Source organism: Phacochoerus africanus, chromosome 5 (assembly GCF_016906955.1).
Source record: "Phacochoerus africanus isolate WHEZ1 chromosome 5, ROS_Pafr_v1, whole genome shotgun sequence".
NCBI lineage: Eukaryota > Metazoa > Chordata > Mammalia > Artiodactyla > Suidae > Phacochoerus > Phacochoerus africanus.
In genome coordinates, this window is record NC_062548.1 from 36,220,419 (window position 1) to 36,239,818 (window position 19,400).

The following is a 19,400-nucleotide window of genomic DNA, read 5'->3' on the forward strand; positions in this document are numbered from 1 at the left end:
TTTATGAAGCAAATTCAGAGAATAAGCATGCTTTCCGAATACATTTCAGTTACTGAAAATATTTTAATTGGCTGTAATTGGTAGTTTTTTAAACATTCCTGCTGCATGTGGAAGTTCCCAAGCCAGGGATTGAACCCAGGTAGATTTTTTTGGTATATTAAAGAGACTCTTTGAAAGCTTGAATTTACCATTGGTCTGAATTATTAAGGTTTTTGTTTTGTTATTGAACTCTATTTTTACTGTATTTTAAAAAAATAAAATGGATGTATAGGTCTCATTTTTAATAAAACTTATTTCTATTAAACAGCACCTGTGGAACCTTCTCAAGAGGAGCAGTCATTGTTGTGTGAAGGTAATTTTCTATGTGACTCTTTGACTACCTAATTGGGAAAACATTAAGTTGTCTAGATATTGTTTTGTAAATATATATTATATCTCAATTTCTTGTCTAGGTTCAAATTCAGCTGTTAGCATGGAACTTTCAGAACCTGTTGGTAAGAAAATTTCTGACCATATTAATACAGTAATATGAAACTCTTTCACTCTCAAGATTTAAGGTGCAAATGTAAGTGTTATGATTATTACAATGCCTCTATTTAAAACTGACATGGAGTATTTGCTGTTAGGATTGAGAAAGCAGAACCTGTTGAGCATTAATGCTGCCATGATAAATCTATGACGGCAAATAGAAAAGAACAGAACCAGGTGGAAGAATGCTAAAGTCAGTTTGAGCCATTCTGTGAAAATTTTCCTTCCTCTTTCTTTCTTCCCCATAATTCCCAAGGTGATTAATAAGGTTGATGCTAAAGTTATATAACTTGCAGAGGAAAAATAAAAGGTCTCCTAAATCTTTTCACACTTTTTTGTCTTCTGATTTTTTTTTTGTCTTTTGTCTTTTTTGTTGTTGTTGCTATTTCTTGGGCCGCTCCCACGGCATATGGAGGTTCCCAGGCTAGGGGTTGAATCGGAGCTGTAGCCACCGGCCTACGCCAGAGCCACAGCAATGCGGGATCTGAGCCGCGTCTGCAACCTACACCACAGCTCACGGCAACGCCGGATCGTTAACCCACTGAGCAAGGGCGGGGACCGAACCCGCAACCTCATGGTTCCTAGTCGGATTCGTTAACCACTGTGCCACGATGGGAACTCCTGTCTTCTGATTTTGAACTCTCTTTTACGTCTTTGTTTTTTGTTTTTTTTTTTTTAGGGCTGCACCCATGGCACATGGAGGTTCCCAGGCTAGAGGTCGAATCAGAGCTATAACTGCCAGCCTACACCACAGCCACAGCAACTCAGGATCTGAGCCGCATCTCACGGCAATGCTGGATCCTTAACCCACTAAGCTAGGCCAGGGATCAAACCCACGTCCTCATAGATACTAGTCGTGTTTGTTAACTGCTGAGCCACGATGGGAACTCACTCCCCCCTTTTTTAGGACATCTTGACACTGGAGTAACTGGGCTCTTAGGAATCTTAGATCTGTTCCTGCTTTATTTTTCCTTATGAAGCTGAAGCTTCATTAAAGTAGCAATCTCTCATAATCTCTGAATCAGAGCTGTGATGTCAGCAGTGAGGCCATCTTGCCTGTTTCTGTCATGAAAGAGATTTTCTGTGTGTCTCTCTCTCTCTTTTTTTTTTTTTGTGTGTGTGTGTCTTTTTGCCATTTCTTGGGCCGCTCCTGCGGCATATGGAGATTCCCAGGCTAGGGGTCTAATCGGAGCTGTAGCCACCAGCCTACGCCAGACTCACAGCAACGTGGGATCCGAGCCGCGTCTGCAACCTACACCACAGCTCACGGCAACGCCAGATCCTTTAACCCACTGAGCAAGGGCAGGGACTGAACCCGCAACCTCATGGGATTCGTTAACCACTGCACCACGACAGGATCTCCTCTGTGTCTCTTGATGTCAGGAAATAGAACTGAATATATATATAAAGTTCTATTTGCTTCTTGAAACTATCTGTTTTATAATAAGTTTTATAACAAACTTCTTTTGGAATACTAAAAGTGTCTTATTTCAGTAGAAAATGGGGAGACAGAAATGTCCCCAGAAGAATCATGGGAGCACAAAGAAGAAATAAGTGAAGCAGAGACAGGGGTTGGTCCCTTGGGAGATGGAAGGCCCACAGAGGAAGGTGCCCAGGAAATGATGGAGGAGGAAGAAGAAATACCAAAACCCAAGTCTGTGGTTGCACCGCCAGGTGCTCCTAAGAAAGAACATGTAAATGTCGTGTTCATTGGGCACGTAGGTAAGTTTTATTCATAGCAGTGATAAGAAAGGACCAAAGTCGTCAGGTACAGCAAACGTAGAACATCTTAGCTACTTGAAGATGTAATAAAACTGAACTAAATTGATCTAAAATGTCTTGATTTTTTTAACTCAATAGGTTTTTTTAGCTGGCCCCAGATTGCCAGCTCTTTGTTCTTCAAGGTTGTGATAGCGTGGAAGCTAGAAGAAAAAGCTTCAGAACGTTTGCATATATTGCTTAATTGGTCTGTAGGCTGCTGCTGATGACTTAGCATCTTACGGGACCTATTATTATAGAAAATGTGCCTGTATTTTTTGCCTGAATTCAGTTAAGTTTTGGTATTAACTTGACTAGGTATTTTAGTTTCCCATGTTTAAGGAATTGATAATTTGGAGTAATTTCTGGATGTTATCACATTGCTGGCTTAGCACACAAAACAAAGCCATATCTAATTTACTTAAGATATTTTCTGACAATCTGACTTAAGCCCAAAATTGTGAGAATAGAGAATTATGTGCCCCATTTTCTTTATCTTCTCTCTGCCTTCACCTGGATTTGATGATAAATCCTTTTGCTTTTTTTTTTTTTGCTATTTTTTTTTACTGTACCCATGGCGTGCAGAAGTTCCCCAGGTCAGGGATCCAACCCACCAGGGATTGAATCTGGGCCTCTGCTGGATCCTTAACATGTTGCATCACATGAGAACTGTTCTTTTAGTAGCAAGAACTCCTTTGAAATTTGTAAAGGAGTACCTACATTGGCTAAGAGTGAAAGCAGACTATTGAAATGTAGTTTACAGGTCTTTGACCTCTTTTGCTCTTCTTTGAGTCTCCCCTTGAGTAATTTATATTCTTTTGCTCCAGAAAGCCAAGGAGCAATCTGTTCAAGAATTCTTAATTTATCATTAAAGTAGTTTTAAGGTGTCTTACCTTCAAAGGGAACTCATGACCAGAATTTATGACCCAAATTCCTATCATTGCAGTTGCTTTTGCAAGCTGTAGTTACATATGTTAAATGGACCTTTTAGTTGTGTTTGTTGTTTTGTGATTGTGTTTTGGTTGTTTTGTTTTGTTTTTCCACACCTATGGTGTGCATATTTTTGATGATGTTGTTACTTTTAGATGCTGGCAAGTCAACCATAGGAGGACAAATAATGTAAGTATATTTTTGGGTAAATGTCTTGTTACCACTCTAAGTCTCTCATGGAACATTAATTAAATGTATTTCTAAAAGTTATCTTTTAGATTTGTTAATAAAAACTAATGTAGAACCGTAGATTATAAGAAATCTTAGTTTGCCTTAAATATAATTTTCTAGGGAATAATGAATCTGGGGGAACTGGTTTTTTCTTCATCAACTCCTTAAATGTTTGTGGACTTATTCAAAGATAGGTAGCCTGGCTAAAGTGCTAAATAATTTTTTATCATATCTGGAAGGCTTCTAGGTATGAAAATACCATTGTTGACTTCTAGTGGTGTGTTCTAAAATGGAAAAATATTTTAAGTTAAAACATCCTTTTATTTATTTATTTAGTGTCTTTTTGCCATTTCTTGGGCCGCTCCCACGGCATATGGAGGTTCCCAGGCTAGGGGTCCAATCAGAGCTGTAGCCACCAGCCTACAACAGAGCCACAGCAATGTGGGATCTGAGCTGCGTCTGCAACCTACACCACAGCTCATGGCAACGCTGGCTCCTTAACCCACTGAGCAAGGCCAGGGATCGAACCTGCCACCTCATGGTTCCTAGTCAGATTTGTTAACCACTGAGCCACAATGGGAACTCCAAACATCCTTTTATTCTCTCTTAAATTAGGCCCATTTCTTTAAGCTGTATCATTAGAGGATCTAGAGGGCCTGTCTTCATTGTTTTGCCTTGTTCAGTAGTCTTGATCTTGTCATTTACTTCTGAAAATTTCCACAACAAACCCTAATAAAATGGGCTATTACGTGGGAATCCTTAACTAAGGCTCTGTGGAAGGAAGTGACAGGCCCGTTGGATGTTGTGTTTTAGGAGAGTGTATATTTGGGAATTTTCTTTGGTATTTCACTAAGATTCTACACTCAGAATGGTTAAGAGTATGCACTACAGATTGCATTTAGTTGCTATGACTCCTTGGTCTTTTCCACCTTATGACATTCCCTCTACCTCAGTTTTGTCTTTCATTATCTTCATAATTTGAAGAGTGTTTGTTATTCAGTTAACTTATGGGATATTCTTCGATTTGGGTTTGACTGATATTAACAATATGAGGTTATACATTTTGACAGGAATATCAGAAGATAGGTTGTGCTCTTATCAGAGTATCCTGTTACAGGGCACATGATAGCAATAGTATTCAGTATGTTTTGTTCACTTCTGGTGATAGTCATGATTACCTGGTTAAGGTGTTGTCTGCCAGAATTGGTCACTGTAAAGTCATTATTTTTCCCCATTTTGGGGGGGAGATAATTTGATACTATAAATATCTTTTCCGTTGAAACTTGTGATCGTTTCAGCATCTACCCCAGTGGTACCTTTACTTTAAGGTAGCTGTTTTATGGAGTTTGAAATTCCAAGAGCTTTTAAAGATTTCCTAACTTCACAACTGAATATTTTGTAATTAAATGTTTATTTTTCTTTTCTTTAAACATTTTCAGGTATTTGACTGGAATGGTTGACAAAAGGACACTTGAAAAATACGAAAGAGAAGCTAAAGAAAAAAACAGAGAAACTTGGTAAACTTTTATGACATTATAAATTACTTTTAAGGAAACTCTGCCTACTTCATGAGGTCTAAAGGTTTATTAATAACAGGAAAAGTCTCCAATTCCCCTCATTACTACCCAGTAGATCAGTTCCTGATAACTATATAACTTAAAGCAGAGAAAATGTGGAAACAGCCAAACATCCAGGATAACAATAGGAGACTTGTGGAATAAATTATAAAATACCATTTAATTGAGTCTTTACCTAGCCAATAAAATTTCATTTATAGTATAGTAACCAGGAAAAGAATGGATGTTACAGTGGAATTTGGGGGTGAAAGCAGGTAACATAATAGTACTTTAGGATATGATCATTAACTATGTGGATAAACATTTGAAAGAAAAAAGAATTATTGACAGTTGTTGCCTTTGCATGGTGAGAGAAAGGGCCAACTTTTTCTTCTTTCTAAGCTAAGCTTTATCTAAATAAGACATTGATGGGGAGTTCCCGTCGTGGCACAGTGGTTAACGAATCCAACTAGGAACCATGAGGTTGCGGGTTCGGTCCCTGCCCTTGCTCAGTGGGTTAACGATCCGGCGTTGCCGTGAGCTGTGGTGTAGGTTACAGACTCGGCTCGGATCCTGCGTTGCTGTGGCTCTGGTGTAGGCCGGCGGCTACAGCTTCGATTAGACCCCTACCTAGCCTGGGAACTTCCATATGCTGCGGGAGCGGCCCCAAGAAATAACCAAAAAAAAAAAAAAAAAACCCCAAAATAAATAAATAAATAAGACATTGATGGGTTTTTTGGTTGTTGTTTTTTAAATTTTGCATTAAGGGGAAAAATACTAATCAGTGTAATACTAAAAGATAGATTACCTGCTATGAAATACAGAGGATGAGGTAATTTAAATTACTAAGGGTTTTGGGGTCTTTTTGTCTTTTGTCTGTTGTTGTTGTTGTTGTTGTTGCTATTTCTTGGGCCGCTCCCGCGGCATATGGAGATTCCCAGGCTAGGGGTTGAATCGGAGCTGTAGCCGCCGACCTACACCAAAGCCACAGCAACGCAGGATCCGAGCCGCGTCTGCAACCTACACCACAGCTCACGGCAACGCCGGATCGTTAACCCACTGAGCAAGGGCAGGGACCGAACCCGCAACCTCATGGTTCCTAGTCGGATTCGTTAACCACTGCGCCTCGACGGGAACTCCAGGGTTTTGGTTTTGTTTCATTTTGTTTTTTTTGGCTGCACCCATGGCATGTATGGTTCCCAGGCCAGGTATCAAACCCAAGCCACAGCAGCAACTACACTGGATCCTTCACCCATTGCACCACAAGGGAATTCTTAGTGGCCTTTAGTTTTGAAAAATACCCTTAGACAGCCATTATTTGTATTATACTTTGTGCTTGATGATTGTAACAATGAAATGTAAAGGAACTTGTTACATAACTCAGAGTGATCCTGGCATTGGTACTAAGTAGTTTTTCTCTGTTTACAGTTCTCATAAAAAATGTTTCCTTATAGAATATATAATTGACAGTGGTATATGTAAAAGCTTCAAGTGTTTAAATCAAAATAATACAAGTTTTAGTCATTTAATTTTTATTTCTACCCAGTGCTGTTCATGATTTAGCTGGGAATTCCCATCGTGGCTCTCAAAAATGAACTTGTCTAGTATCCATGAAGTGGTTTGATCCCTGGCCTCGCTCAATGGCTTAAAGATCCAGCATTGCTGTGAGTTGTGGTGTAGATCACAGATGTGCCTCGGATCTGGCATTGCTGTGGCTGTGGCTGTGGCAGAGGCCAGCAGCTGCAGCTCCGATTCGACCTCTAGCCCCTTCCATTTGCCACACTGTGGCCCTAAAGAAAAAAGAAAAGAAACTGCTGTATGTTGGACATAAAGCTGATGTCATCAATTAAACCTTTAATGGTAGAAGAATATTTTTGAAACTTGGATGTTCTTACCATGAAATAAAATTCTTATTTTAAAATTATTTCAGGTACCTGTCTTGGGCCCTAGACACAAATCAGGAAGAACGAGACAAGGGTAAAACAGTAGAAGTGGGTCGTGCCTATTTTGAAACAGAAAAGAAGCATTTTACAATTCTTGATGCCCCTGGCCACAAGAGTTTTGTCCCAAATATGATTGGTGGTGCTTCTCAAGCTGATTTGGCTGTACTGGTAAGGAAAGACATTTCCAATTCATCCGTGTATTTGTTAGCAGCCCAACTTAAAATTTAAATATTTTACCTTCTAAAAGCAACTGTAATATATAGAGTCATAATTTTCACTTTTTTCTCACTAATCTGTCCAAGAAATCTTCATAATTTGATTTAGTCATGAAAACGTTTTAGCTTTTCTCCATCACTGCTATTACTTACTGTTGTGTCGGAAATTAGTGTCCACTGAATGCCAAGCCTAATCTAATTTGTACCCAATAAATGTACTGTAGGTACAGTAATGAATAAGAAATATCTGTTTAAAGGTCCTTAGTCATTTTGCAATTTGGAGTGGGAGGGGTAGGTACATTCACACTAAATCACATATATGTTTGAATTATAAAATACCAAGGCATCCTAGATTTTGGAAAATTGGGAATCTGAAGATTTACCAAAATCTTAAAGCATTAAGACATTGTGACATTCAAAAGTATTTGTTATGCATTTACTTCTATTTTTTTGAAAGAAGTGTCTGATAAACTAAAAGATATTTTATTGCTAGAAGAGTGTACCAGAATGTATAAGGATGAATATTTGATTTTTTGGAATAGGTAATCTCTGCCAGGAAAGGAGAGTTTGAAACTGGATTTGAAAAAGGAGGACAAACAAGAGAACATGCAATGTTGGCAAAAACAGCAGGCGTAAAACACTTAATTGTGCTTATTAATAAAATGGATGATCCAACAGTAAATTGGAGCAATGAGAGGTAAGCTTGGATGCCTTGAGTGTTTTTTTACAGACATGTTACTGGGATGAAGGATGGTATGGTTACTCTATGCTTTTTTGCCTTGGGGTTTTGCTAAACCTTTGTTTAATGATGGCATTTCAGTTGGTTTACCTTAAAATTCAGTTATTTATATTTATAAATATTAATAGATATGAAGAATGTAAAGAGAAACTAGTGCCATTTTTGAAAAAAGTTGGCTTCAATCCCAAAAAGGACATTCACTTCATGCCCTGCTCAGGACTCACTGGAGCAAATCTTAAAGAGCAATCAGATTTCTGTCCTTGGTACATGTAAGTAACCTTTTCTTCCTTCTAAAAAAAATGTGTCTGAAGAAGTAATTAAAGAAAATACTGACTGTGACTTTGGCCATCTTTTAATTGAGTTGTCTTTTTGTTACTGAGCTAAGAGTTCTTTATGCACTGGATACAAGTCCCTTATCAGATACACTGTTTGCAAGTATTGTCTCCCATTCTGTGCGCGTTGTTTTTTTGTTTGTTTTTTTTGTTTGTTTGTTTGTTTGTTTTTTTGGAGTTTGCCATTTCTAGGGCCACTCCGGCGGCATATGGAGGTTCCCAGGCTAGAGTCAAATCAGAGTGGTAGCTGCTGGCCTATACCACAGCTACAGCAATGTAGGATCCAAACTGTGTCTGTGACCTACACCACAGCTTACAACAATGCCAGATACTTAACCCACCAAGTGAAGCCAGGGATGGAACCTACATCCTCATGGATACTAGTCGGGAGCCACAATGGGAACTCTCTTGATGGTGTCTTAATACTGATGAAGTCTAGTTTATTTCTCCTTCTCTTTTTTTTTTTTCCCCCACCTCTTCGGCATGCTGAGGTTCCCAGAGCAGGAATTGTACCTGTGCCATAGCAGTCACTCAGGCCACAGCCATAACACTGGACCAGTAATCCACTGAGCCACCAGGGAACTCCTATTTTTTTTTTTCTCTTAATTGAGCTTTTAGTATCATGCCTGGGAAAATGTTGCCTAATCCAGTTATAAAGAGTTCGCCATGTTATTATTTTCTTCTTCTGCACCTACTGAAGCTCTTAGATTTAGATGGGTGTTTCATTTTGGATTATATATTTTTAAGACAAAAGTCTTTTTTTTTTTTTTTTGTCTTTTCTAGAGCCGTTTCCTTCAGCATATGGAGCTTCCCAGGATAGGGGTCAATTCGGAGCTACAGCCGCCAGCCTACGCCAGAGCCACAGCAACACCAGATCTGAGCCACATCTGCAACCTACACCACAGATCACAGCAATGCCCGATCCTTAACCCACTGAGCAAGGCCAGGGATCGAACCTGCAACCTCATGCTTCCCAATCGGATTCATTAACCACTGAGCCATGACGGGAACTCCTAAGACAAAAGTCTTGATGACTGTAGCTTTGTGGGTGTTTAAATTCTTTTTGAATTTTGTTATTTTGTCCCCAAGATTATTTTTGCTATTCTGGGTCACTTGAATTTCCATATGAACATTAAGACCAGCTTGACAATTTCCACAAAAAGGCAGCTGGGATTTTTTTTGTTTCTTTAGGGCTGCACCCACGGTATGTGGAGGTTCCTAGGCTAGCGGTCCAATCAGAGCTATAGCTGCCGGCCTACACCAACAGCTCACAGCAATACCAGATCCTTAACCCACTGAGTGAGGCCAGGGATCAGACTCGCAACCTCATGGTTCCTAGTTGAATTTGTTTCCGTTGGGCCACAACGGGAACACCAGGCAGCTGGGATTTGAATAGGGATTGCATTGAATCTATAGGTCATTTTGGAGGAACCACTGCCATCCTAGTCCAGATACTGCAATTTTAAAGGGGAAGGTATTTTATAGAAGCCTGATTTCAGAGCTTGAAAACTCCATAAAAATTAAGTAATAGAGTCATTTTGTTATAGAATGTGGGCTATTTGCTATAAAAATTTTTCTGAATCTTTGTGTTTATGGGGAAGCTTTAAGTTTATGAGGAAGCTTTTTCATTATATTGAGCTATTTTGGGGTTTTTTTTTAGAAATTTCTGTGTAATGAGATGAATTTGTTGAATGAGGAGTATATGGGTAGAATGAAAATATTGTTATAACCATATTTTTTGTATAGAATCATATAATTTGAAACTTTAACATTTATGTTGACTCTTTGGATATCATTATGTTCTCAGTGGATTACCATTTATTCCATATCTGGATAATTTGCCAAACTTCAATAGATCAGTTGATGGACCAATCAGGCTGCCAATTGTGGACAAGTACAAGGTAATTAGAATATTTTTGTTTTGTTTTGTTTTGTTTCGTTTTTTTGCTTTATAGGGCCGCACCCTCAGCATATGGAGGTTCCCAGGCTTGGGGTCTAATCAGAGCTGTAGCTGCCGGCCTACACCACAGCCACAGCAATGTCAGATCCGAGCCACGTCTGGGACCTACACCATAGCTCTCGGCAACACTGGATCCTTAACCCCCTGAGGGAGGCCAGGGATCAAACCCACAACCTCATGGTCCCTAGTTGGATTTGTTTTCACTGCATCACAATGGGAACTCCTATTCAGTTGGGGTTTATGGGGGGTGATGAATTATTTTGTTTAAATTATGAAATAATTTTTTTTCCTTGTCTTTTTAGCTATTTCTTGGGCCGCTCCCGTGGCACATGGAGGCTCCCAGGCCAGGGGTCGAATCGGAGCTGTAGCCACCAGCCTACGCCAGAGCCAGAGCCACAGCAACGCAGGATCCGAGCCACGACCGCAACCCACACCACACAGCTCACGGCAACGCCGGATCGTCAACCCACTGAGCAGGGGCAGGGACTGAACCCGCAACCCCATGGTCCCTAGTCGGATTCGTTAACCACTGCGCCACGATGGGAACTCCTGAAATAATTTTTTTTAATGGATGCATCCGTGACACTTGGAAGCTCCCAGGCCAGGGACTGAATCTGAGTCACAGTTACAAACTACACCACAGGCAATGCCCGGATCCTTTAACCTACTGCGCTGGGGTGGGGATCAAACCCAGGCCCCCACAGCAACTGGAGCTGCAGTTGGAATTCTTAACCCTATGTGCCACAGCAGGGACTCCTGAAATAACTTTTAATTAACAGTATAACATGCATGTCTCTTTTTAGTGGTTATGTATTCAGTGATAGACAGACCATAATTTAATCAACAAGCTTAGTTTATTTCTGCTGTTTTCAAGTGAGCAAGTGATATATATTTTTTTTTTTTTTTGGCCATGCCTGCAGCATGTGGACATTGGATGACTCATTGTTTTAACTAGATATTCAACTTTTTTTTTTTTTTTTTTTTTTTGCTTTTTGTAAAGGTTGCACCTGCAGCATATGGAAGTTCTCAGGCTAGGGGTCTCCTTGGAGCTACAGCTGCTGACCTATATACCACAGCCACAGCAACTCGGGATCTGAGCCAAGTCTGCAAACTACACCCCAGCTCAATGCAATGCTTGATCCTTAACCCGCTGAGTGAAGCCAGGGGTCCAACCTGTGCCCTCATGGTTCCTAGTCAGATTCGTTTCCACTGCACCACAAGGGGAACTCCTCAACTTAATTTTTTAAGTACTGCAATATCAGTATGTAATGTTTTGCTCTTCTCAAATACTTCATTCTTTCATTAGCTAAATTTCTTGAACAGGTATTTTTTTTCCAGTCTTATACAAGAGAGGAAAGTCTCAATTTTTTGGAAGAATCTGAATTTGAACAAAAAATTCCTATCTTCATACATAAAGTCCTACATTGTTTCCTGCACTATTGTTTTTTTAAAAATCCTAGGCATGCTTATTAATTAGTATTATAATTATATGTATACTTACGACACTATAGAATATTTGTTAACCTGTGTTTAGGATTAATCCCAAGCATTCTACTATTTGAGCTAAAGATGAGTAAGCCCTGCAAGATTTCACTTTGGGTTGTTGAACAGCTGTAGAGTAGTAATAGAAGTCTGAGACTTGATTTTTTTTTTTTTAATTTTAAATTTGAACAGGATATGGGCACTGTGGTCCTGGGAAAGCTGGAATCAGGATCTATTTGTAAAGGCCAGCAGCTTGTGATGATGCCAAACAAGGTAAGGATTGGTAATGCTCTTTCTCATTTAGGTTTTTTCTTGAAAATATTGAGCAAGGAGCCAGAACTTCTCAAAATCTTAGGGATTTCATTAAAAGAAACAACTTTTTAAATGCAGGATTCCAATTCATTAATGTTAATACAAAACTTCATCAAGAGTATGTGGTGTTTGTTAATGTGGAAGGAGAAGGGACTCTGCTTGCACCATGTTGGAGGTAAAATGGTTACAGTGGTCAAGTGATTGACTTTTGTTAACACACTGGATTAGTAGTGAGCCGGGATGAAAACTCAGGTTTAATCATGATATAATCAGCTTTCTTAGTTTTTGTACATAGTTATGTTGGATACTATAAAATAATGTGTCCAAGCTATGCTCCTAATTTGTTTTGAAAAGAGGACCTGCCTTTATCATAAAGGGTTCTCTTTCTACCTTATTGTAATTTCTTTGTTATTGGAGAGTGTTTCAGTAATAGGCAAAAAATATCCATAAACTATTCCTTTGTGTTATTTCTGACTGTTCAGTTGCAGATGACATGAACTTTTGTTGTTGTTGTTTTGTCTTTTTAGGGCCGCACCCTTGGCAATATGGAGGTTCCCAGGCTAGCGGTCAAATTGGAGCTGTAGCCGACCTACACCACAGCTCTCGGCAGCCCCGGATCCTTAACCCACTGAGCAAGGCCAGGGCTCAAACCTGTGTCCTCATGGATGCTAGTCAGATTTGTTTCCCCTGAGCCACAATAGGAAGTCCTGCAGATGACGTTATTTAAGAAACTGTTAGCTGTTTTCCAGAGGACTTTGCTAATAATCCAAAGGTGTTGTTTATTTAGGAAAATAAGCCTGAACTATCAGAACCTCCAAACAGATTTTGTTAGATTTAACTGAGAATTTCTTTACCATGCAGAGTGAATTACAAAGGGTATTCATTGTCAGTGTACTATTCAGATATAACTGGAACCTTACAAATTATAATTTGGGGTTTCTTGATGCCTTATACTTTGGAGACCAGAGTATCCTATCATAGTATATTTTTTTCTGAGGTAGTTATCTCTGCAACTTGCGAGTCACTGACAAATAAATGAAAATTATGGGCAATTTGAATCCTTGCTCTATTTTGTATGCAGAGTGGTCACAGAAATCCAGTTTGCTTGTGGAGATGGAAGGCACATTTGTGCTTATACGGGGCTGGTGGGGGGGGGGATGAATGGGGAATAGCTGCTCTTTGGGGGGTGATGAAGACGTTTTGGAACCAGATATTGGTGGTGGTTGTACAACACTGGGAATGTCCTAGATGCCACTGAATTGTACAAGGCAAAATGATTTAAAAAGGTAAATTTTATGAGTATTTTATCACAATAGAAAGAAAAGTGCTTAGTATAGGCATGAGAACTCAGTGCTGGGCTACTGGTGAAGGGCCTCAGTGTAATAGTGCTCTAGAGAAGCTGTCATTTATACTACTAACTAAGCAGGTCAGTGTAGCATATCATACAGTTATTAATCAGGCCTTAAAAACTCAGTTCACTTCAGTCTCTTGAGTTTTAGTGGAATAGAATTTTTTTTTTTTTTTTTTTGGTCTTTTTGCCTTTTCTAGGGCCGCTTCCTGCGGCATATGGAGGTTCCCAGGCTAGGGGTTGAATCGGAGCTGTAGCCACCGGCCTACGCCAGAGCCACAGCAATGCGGGATCCGAGCCACACCTGCAACCTACACCACAACTCACAGCAACGCCGGATCCTTAACCCACTGAGTAAGGCCAAGATCGAACCCACAACCTCATGGTTCCTAGTCATATTCGTTAACCACTGGAGCCACGACAGGAACTCTCTAGAATTAAATATTTTAAAAGATATAGATGCCAAACTAATTTTGCATTAAAAAATTAGTAGGTAGGCAATCTACAGAATGGGGGTAAATAATTATATATCATAAATCTGGTAGGGGTTGCTACCCATAATATATCAAGGAGTCCTACAACTCAACAACAAAAAGAAGCAACCTGACTAAAAAATAAACAAAGGACTTAAGTAGAAGATCTATAAATGGCCAACAAACACAATGAGATAATACCTCACACCTAGCTCGACGGCTACTATCTTAAAAACAAAACAAAACAAAACAACAGGCGTTCTTGTGGTGGCTCAGTGGTAGCGAACCCAACTAGTGTCCATGAGGATGTGGGTTTGATCCTTCGTCTCTATCAGTGGGTTAAGGATCTGGCGTTGTTGCCATGAGCTGTGGTGTATGTCAGAGATGCGGATCGGATCTGGCCTTGCTGTGGCAATGGTGTAGACCTGTAGTTGCAGCTCCAATTCAACCCCCTAGCCTGGAAACTTGAATATGCTGCAGGTGTGGCTCTCTTAAAAAACAAAACAAGCCAAAAAACCTCAGAAAATAACAAATGATGGTGAGGCTGTGGAGAAATTGGAACCCCCGTGCGCTGTTGGCAGAAAAGTAAAATTATGCAGCTGCTGTGGAAAACATAATGGTATTTCCTCCAAAAAATAAAAAATAAAAATGGAAGCAACCTATAGTATCCACAGATGGATGAATGGGCAAATAAAATGTGGTGCATACATAAAATGGAATATTATTAAGCTTAAAAAGGAAATCCGGAGTTTCTTCATGGCTCAGCAGAAACAAATTGACTAGTATCCATGAGGTTAGGTTCTATCCCTGGCCTAGCTCAGTGGGTTAAGGATCCAGTGTTGCTGTGAATGGTGGTGTGTGTAGATTGCAGATGTGGCCCAGATGCAGTGTTGCTGTGGCTTGTGGTCTAGGCCAGCAGCTGAAGCTCAAATTCAATCCCTAGCCTGGGAACCTCCATATGCCAACGGCGCAGCTCCAAAAAGACAAAAAGGAGGGAAATCCTCATTTGTTTTTGGCCAAGCTATGACATGAAGTACCAGCGAACCCAAGCCACTGCAGTGACAGCACTGGATCCTTGAGCCACAAGAGAACTCCAGAAAATCCTAAAATGCTATGTAAACCTGGAAGACATTATACTAGTGAAATAAGCCAATCACAAAAAGATAAATCATGTATGACTCCACTTACATGAGGTTCTCAGAGTAGGCAAAATCCTTAATAACTTTTTATAAACTAATTGTAGTTTTAAAATACGGATTAGAGATTAGACTTGATCTTTTGTGTTTAGCTATAAAAGCCCATATCTGGGGAGAGATTATTTACTTTAAAGAATTTGCTCACAAATATGGCTGTATTATCAGTCCTTGGAATGAATTTCAACAGATAGACATCATTAAGGTATAAGCTGCCTTTTGAGAAAGAAAGCCATTTTTGGTGGAGGTCGAAGTCAGTGGGGAGCTTCTAGTTTAGCAAGTGACAATTGGTAGAATTCTGGTATGGAATATAGTGATTCTGGATTCTCCACTGCTTATCTACCATCATGAGAAAGTATGTTTTTGTCTAGAAAGCTGTTACTTTGTTTTCTAGCATGTGTTTTAAAAATATGAATTATTTCTAAGGGAAGAAATGGAGTAAGATAAAGGAATACTTAATGCATACTGTTTTTAACATTTCCCCCCATCTGTATGCTTTTATTTAAAAAAATTTATTGTGGTTAAAAGACAGGTACATTTTTTGGAGTTCCCGTCGTAGCACAGTGGTTAAGGAATCTGACTAGGAACCATGAGGTTGTGGGTTCAATCCCTGGCCTTGCTCAGTGGGTTAAGGATCCGGCATTGCCGTGAGCTGTGGTGTAGGTTGCAGACAAGGCTCGGATCCCGCGTTGCTGTGGCTCTGGCATAGGCTGGTGGCTACAGCTCCAATTCGACCTCTAGCCTGGGAACCTCCATATGCCACTAGAGCAGCCCTAGAAAACGTAAAAAGACAAAACAAAACAAAAAAGACAGGTACATTTTTGTAAATCAACTATAATAGAAAAAATTAAAATCGTAAAAAAAGACAGGCAAATTTTATCATTAGTTACACTTAGTACTTCAGTGTTGTGCAGCCATCACTGTTATCTAGCTCCAGGGTATTTTCATCACATCAAAAGGAAGCCCTGTATCTGCTGAACAATCAGTATGCTTTTTTTGTCTTTTTTGCCTTTTCCTGTGGCATATGGAGGTTCCCAGGCTAGGGGTCTAATTAATTGGAGCTGTAGCCTATGCCAGAGCCACAGCAGCATGGGGTCCGAACCACATCTTCAACCTACACCACAGCTCCGCTGGATCCTTAACCCACTGAGCAAGGCCAGGGATTAAACCCGCAACCTCGTGGTTCCTAGTCGTTAACCACTGAGCCATGATGGGAACTCCAGTCAGTATGCTTTTACAGCTCAGTTGTTCAAATAACTTTAGAGAAGTACACCTTGGATGTTTGGGGATTGATAAGAAATGTTAGCTGTATCTGTTAACTGCTAGAACTTAATAAAAATTTTTGCAAATTTAAAATCTAAATATTGGATTTAATGTTTCAATTTTGAAAAGATAAAGATGTTTATACTTGTTCTATTTGGAAAATTGTTAGGATGTGATATTAAAAAGTTGACAGGATAATCTCTTAATTGGCAGTTTGTACTTCAAGGATATGATTTTCATTAAGTTCATGTCATGCAAATGTAATAGTTTTATATTTAGGGAAGTATTTTGGCTAATCAAACAACCGCATAAAAATGTGACTTGTCTCAGAAATCTTCAGCAAACATCATTTTCTGTTCTATAATGCAGTGTGTGTGTCAGAAAAATCTCCATTCTTGGTTTCTTTTTAAGCACAATGTGGAAGTTCTTGGAATCCTTTCCGATGATGTAGAAACTGATTCTGTAGCCCCAGGTGAAAACCTCAAAATCAGACTGAAAGGAATTGAAGAGGAGGAGATTCTTCCAGGGTTCATACTTTGTGATCCTAATAATCTTTGTCATTCTGGTCGCACATTTGATGCCCAGGTAAACTAGTTATTTTAGTGACTGTGATGATCTTTAACTGTCTAAATGAAACTAGAAATTAAATGTCCTTTGTCTTGATTGTTGGTGACATGCCATTTGGGGCAGAAAGGGAAGTGAAATTGAATGAACTATATATATACATATATATATCTCAAAATAGCTGTGATGTATATCATGTACAGTCTTTAACATGGGACAAGTACTGGGTAGATAATATTTTAAGTTGCCTTTTATTTCCTGTTGATAATATATATTAATATTTTGCTCAAAGTGTAGTTGAGTGTAGTTGCCTTGGAAATCATGGTTTTTCTGCTCATTTGGAGCAAATAACTTTCCAGACAGGAAAATACACATAATTTCTCCATGTTATTAATTAGCAAAATGACCTCCCCAAGAGAAGAGAGTAAGTGATTGGTATAGCTCACAGAATTTTTGAGTTCTGTTATATGATGACTAGTCAAGTTAGAATTTGACATCAGATAAAAGATTTTTAGCTTTGGACCTTGGATATTGGGAACTGGATAAAACTGTTAATTTCACATCTAGGAGAAAAAAACCTGGCATGTGAGCAGCTATGATTAACTTAATTCCCTGGTGGGGTGTGTAGAGGAAAGCTTCCCGGAAAAGAAAAAGTCTACTTGTGTTTTTAACGTTTGGGCGCTTGCCAAGATGAGTAGTGTAAGGATATCAGAGTTCATGCTTGAAGGTGGAGTGTAAATTAAGTTGGTGCCCTACTGAGTTTAGGGGTTACACATTCAGTTATTTTTGGCCTAGGGATAAGACGTGACTATTTTTGTTTGACAGATAGTGATTATAGAGCACAAGTCCATCATCTGCCCAGGCTATAACGCGGTGCTGCATATCCATACCTGTATTGAAGAAGTCGAAATAACAGTAAGTTTTAAAATAAGTAATTAGGGTTTTTGTTTGCATGTTTAAGACCATTTCATCTGGATAATTTCAGTGACAGTATTCTTATTTGCACACCTAGTCTTTATTTCAGTCTTTTATTTGGCATTGTTCTGATTGCTTCCTTTTTTCTTGTATAGGCCTTAATCTGCTTGGTAGACAAAAAATCAGGAGAAAAAAGTAAGACTCGACCCCGTTTTGTGAAACAAGATCAAGTATGCATTGCTCGCTTAAGGACAGCAGGAACCATCTGCCTTGAGACCTTTAAAGACTTCCCTCAGATGGGCCGTTTTACCTTAAGAGATGAGGGTAAGCCTTTAAATTGATGTCTAGCAGTGCATCTAATTGGCTGAGTGTTGGTAACCTTCATCTTAGTGCACAGTACAAGTTTGTAGAAAACCTGATTCTTTGTTCTGTAATATATTCATATGATAAATGTTGAATGAATTGAATAGCAGATAGAATTGACAATTCATTTTAGTAGTAATGCTCTAGATGAAGGATCTTAATTTTGATATCTTGCAGGCACTGGGTTTTGAGAGTTGTTTTATTTATATAATGAGACATTTTTGTGATGAAATTCTTTGTAATATGTGTGATTAAAGCTCATCTTGAAGGGCTTTATGTCTTGTAGAGCAATTTTTTGCTGAGCAAGCCTCTGAAGTAGTTATTTTATCTTTATTATTTTAAAATCAAATTTGATAAACATTAACCACACTGAAATGAGAGATAAAAGGATAAAAGGGGTACTTAACCCCTCATGTTTTCAAAGGTTTAATAGTCATGTTGTTTTGTATATATCACCATTTCTGCCAATCTGAGTGAACTGGAATAGCTATAATTTTCCTGTCTCACAGGCATGAAACTCTGTGGTATCATGGAAACAAAATCACTTTTATTAAACATTTCTCTATAGATTGTTATCATAAATAACTATTTTTAAGACAATAGAAAACTTTCAATATAAATGTAGAATAGTCAAGAGTTCCTGCTGTGATGCAGTGGATTAAGAATCCTACTTCAGGATTTCCCATTGTGGTGCAGGGGAAAGAAATCCGACTAGGAACCTTGAAGTTTTGGGTTCGATCCCTGGCCTTGCTCCATGGGTTAAGGATCTGGCGTTGCCATGAGCTGTGGTGTAGGTTGCAGAGGAGGCTCAGATCTCGTGTGGCTGTGGCTGTGGCATATACCAGGCAGCTACAGCTCCTATTAGACCCTTAGCCTGGGAACCTCCATATGCCACAGGTGCAGCCCTAAAAAGCAAAAAATAAGAATAAAAAATAAAAAGGCAACTTGGTGCAGTGGGTTGCGGTTCTGGCACTGCCACTGTTGCAGCTGCAGTTCAGATTCAGTCCCTGGCCCAGAACTTCCACATGCTGTGGGTGGGGCCATTAAAAAAAATATATAGAATGGTCAGTTCACATTATTAGTTCCAGTTTCATTCAGCAAAAACTTTACTGTATCTACTGCATGGCAGGAGCTGTGCAAAGCACTGGGAATATGATGAGTATGATCCTTGAGCCTTATTTCAGAGAAGTCTATATAAAGATGGTATCCACTTAAAGTCATTATTTTAAAACTCTTCTTGGTGATAAGATTAAACCCAATAACCAGTTTTACTGTTAATATAACAAAATGAGAAT

General features: G+C 39.2%; 1 protein-coding gene across 2 annotated transcripts in view; it reads left to right on the forward strand.

Moving 5' to 3' along the window:
- Window positions 1–19,400, forward strand: part of GSPT1 (G1 to S phase transition 1) — a 36,478-nt gene that overhangs the window by 11,672 nt on the left and 5,406 nt on the right. The window contains exons 2-14 of one of the 2 annotated variants that reach the window (XM_047780479.1): window positions 308–352; window positions 453–494; window positions 2,023–2,250; window positions 3,372–3,405; window positions 4,887–4,964; window positions 6,934–7,114; window positions 7,704–7,858; window positions 8,029–8,169; window positions 10,040–10,133; window positions 11,867–11,947; window positions 16,675–16,848; window positions 17,653–17,742; window positions 17,898–18,066. In XM_047780479.1, the coding sequence (XP_047636435.1) occupies window positions 308–352; window positions 453–494; window positions 2,023–2,250; window positions 3,372–3,405; window positions 4,887–4,964; window positions 6,934–7,114; window positions 7,704–7,858; window positions 8,029–8,169; window positions 10,040–10,133; window positions 11,867–11,947; window positions 16,675–16,848; window positions 17,653–17,742; window positions 17,898–18,066 (1,512 nt within the window). The remainder of the gene's footprint in view (window positions 1–307; window positions 353–452; window positions 495–2,022; window positions 2,251–3,371; window positions 3,406–4,886; window positions 4,965–6,933; window positions 7,115–7,703; window positions 7,859–8,028; window positions 8,170–10,039; window positions 10,134–11,866; window positions 11,948–16,674; window positions 16,849–17,652; window positions 17,743–17,897; window positions 18,067–19,400) is intronic. The other variant, XM_047780480.1, reaches the window with a different exon arrangement.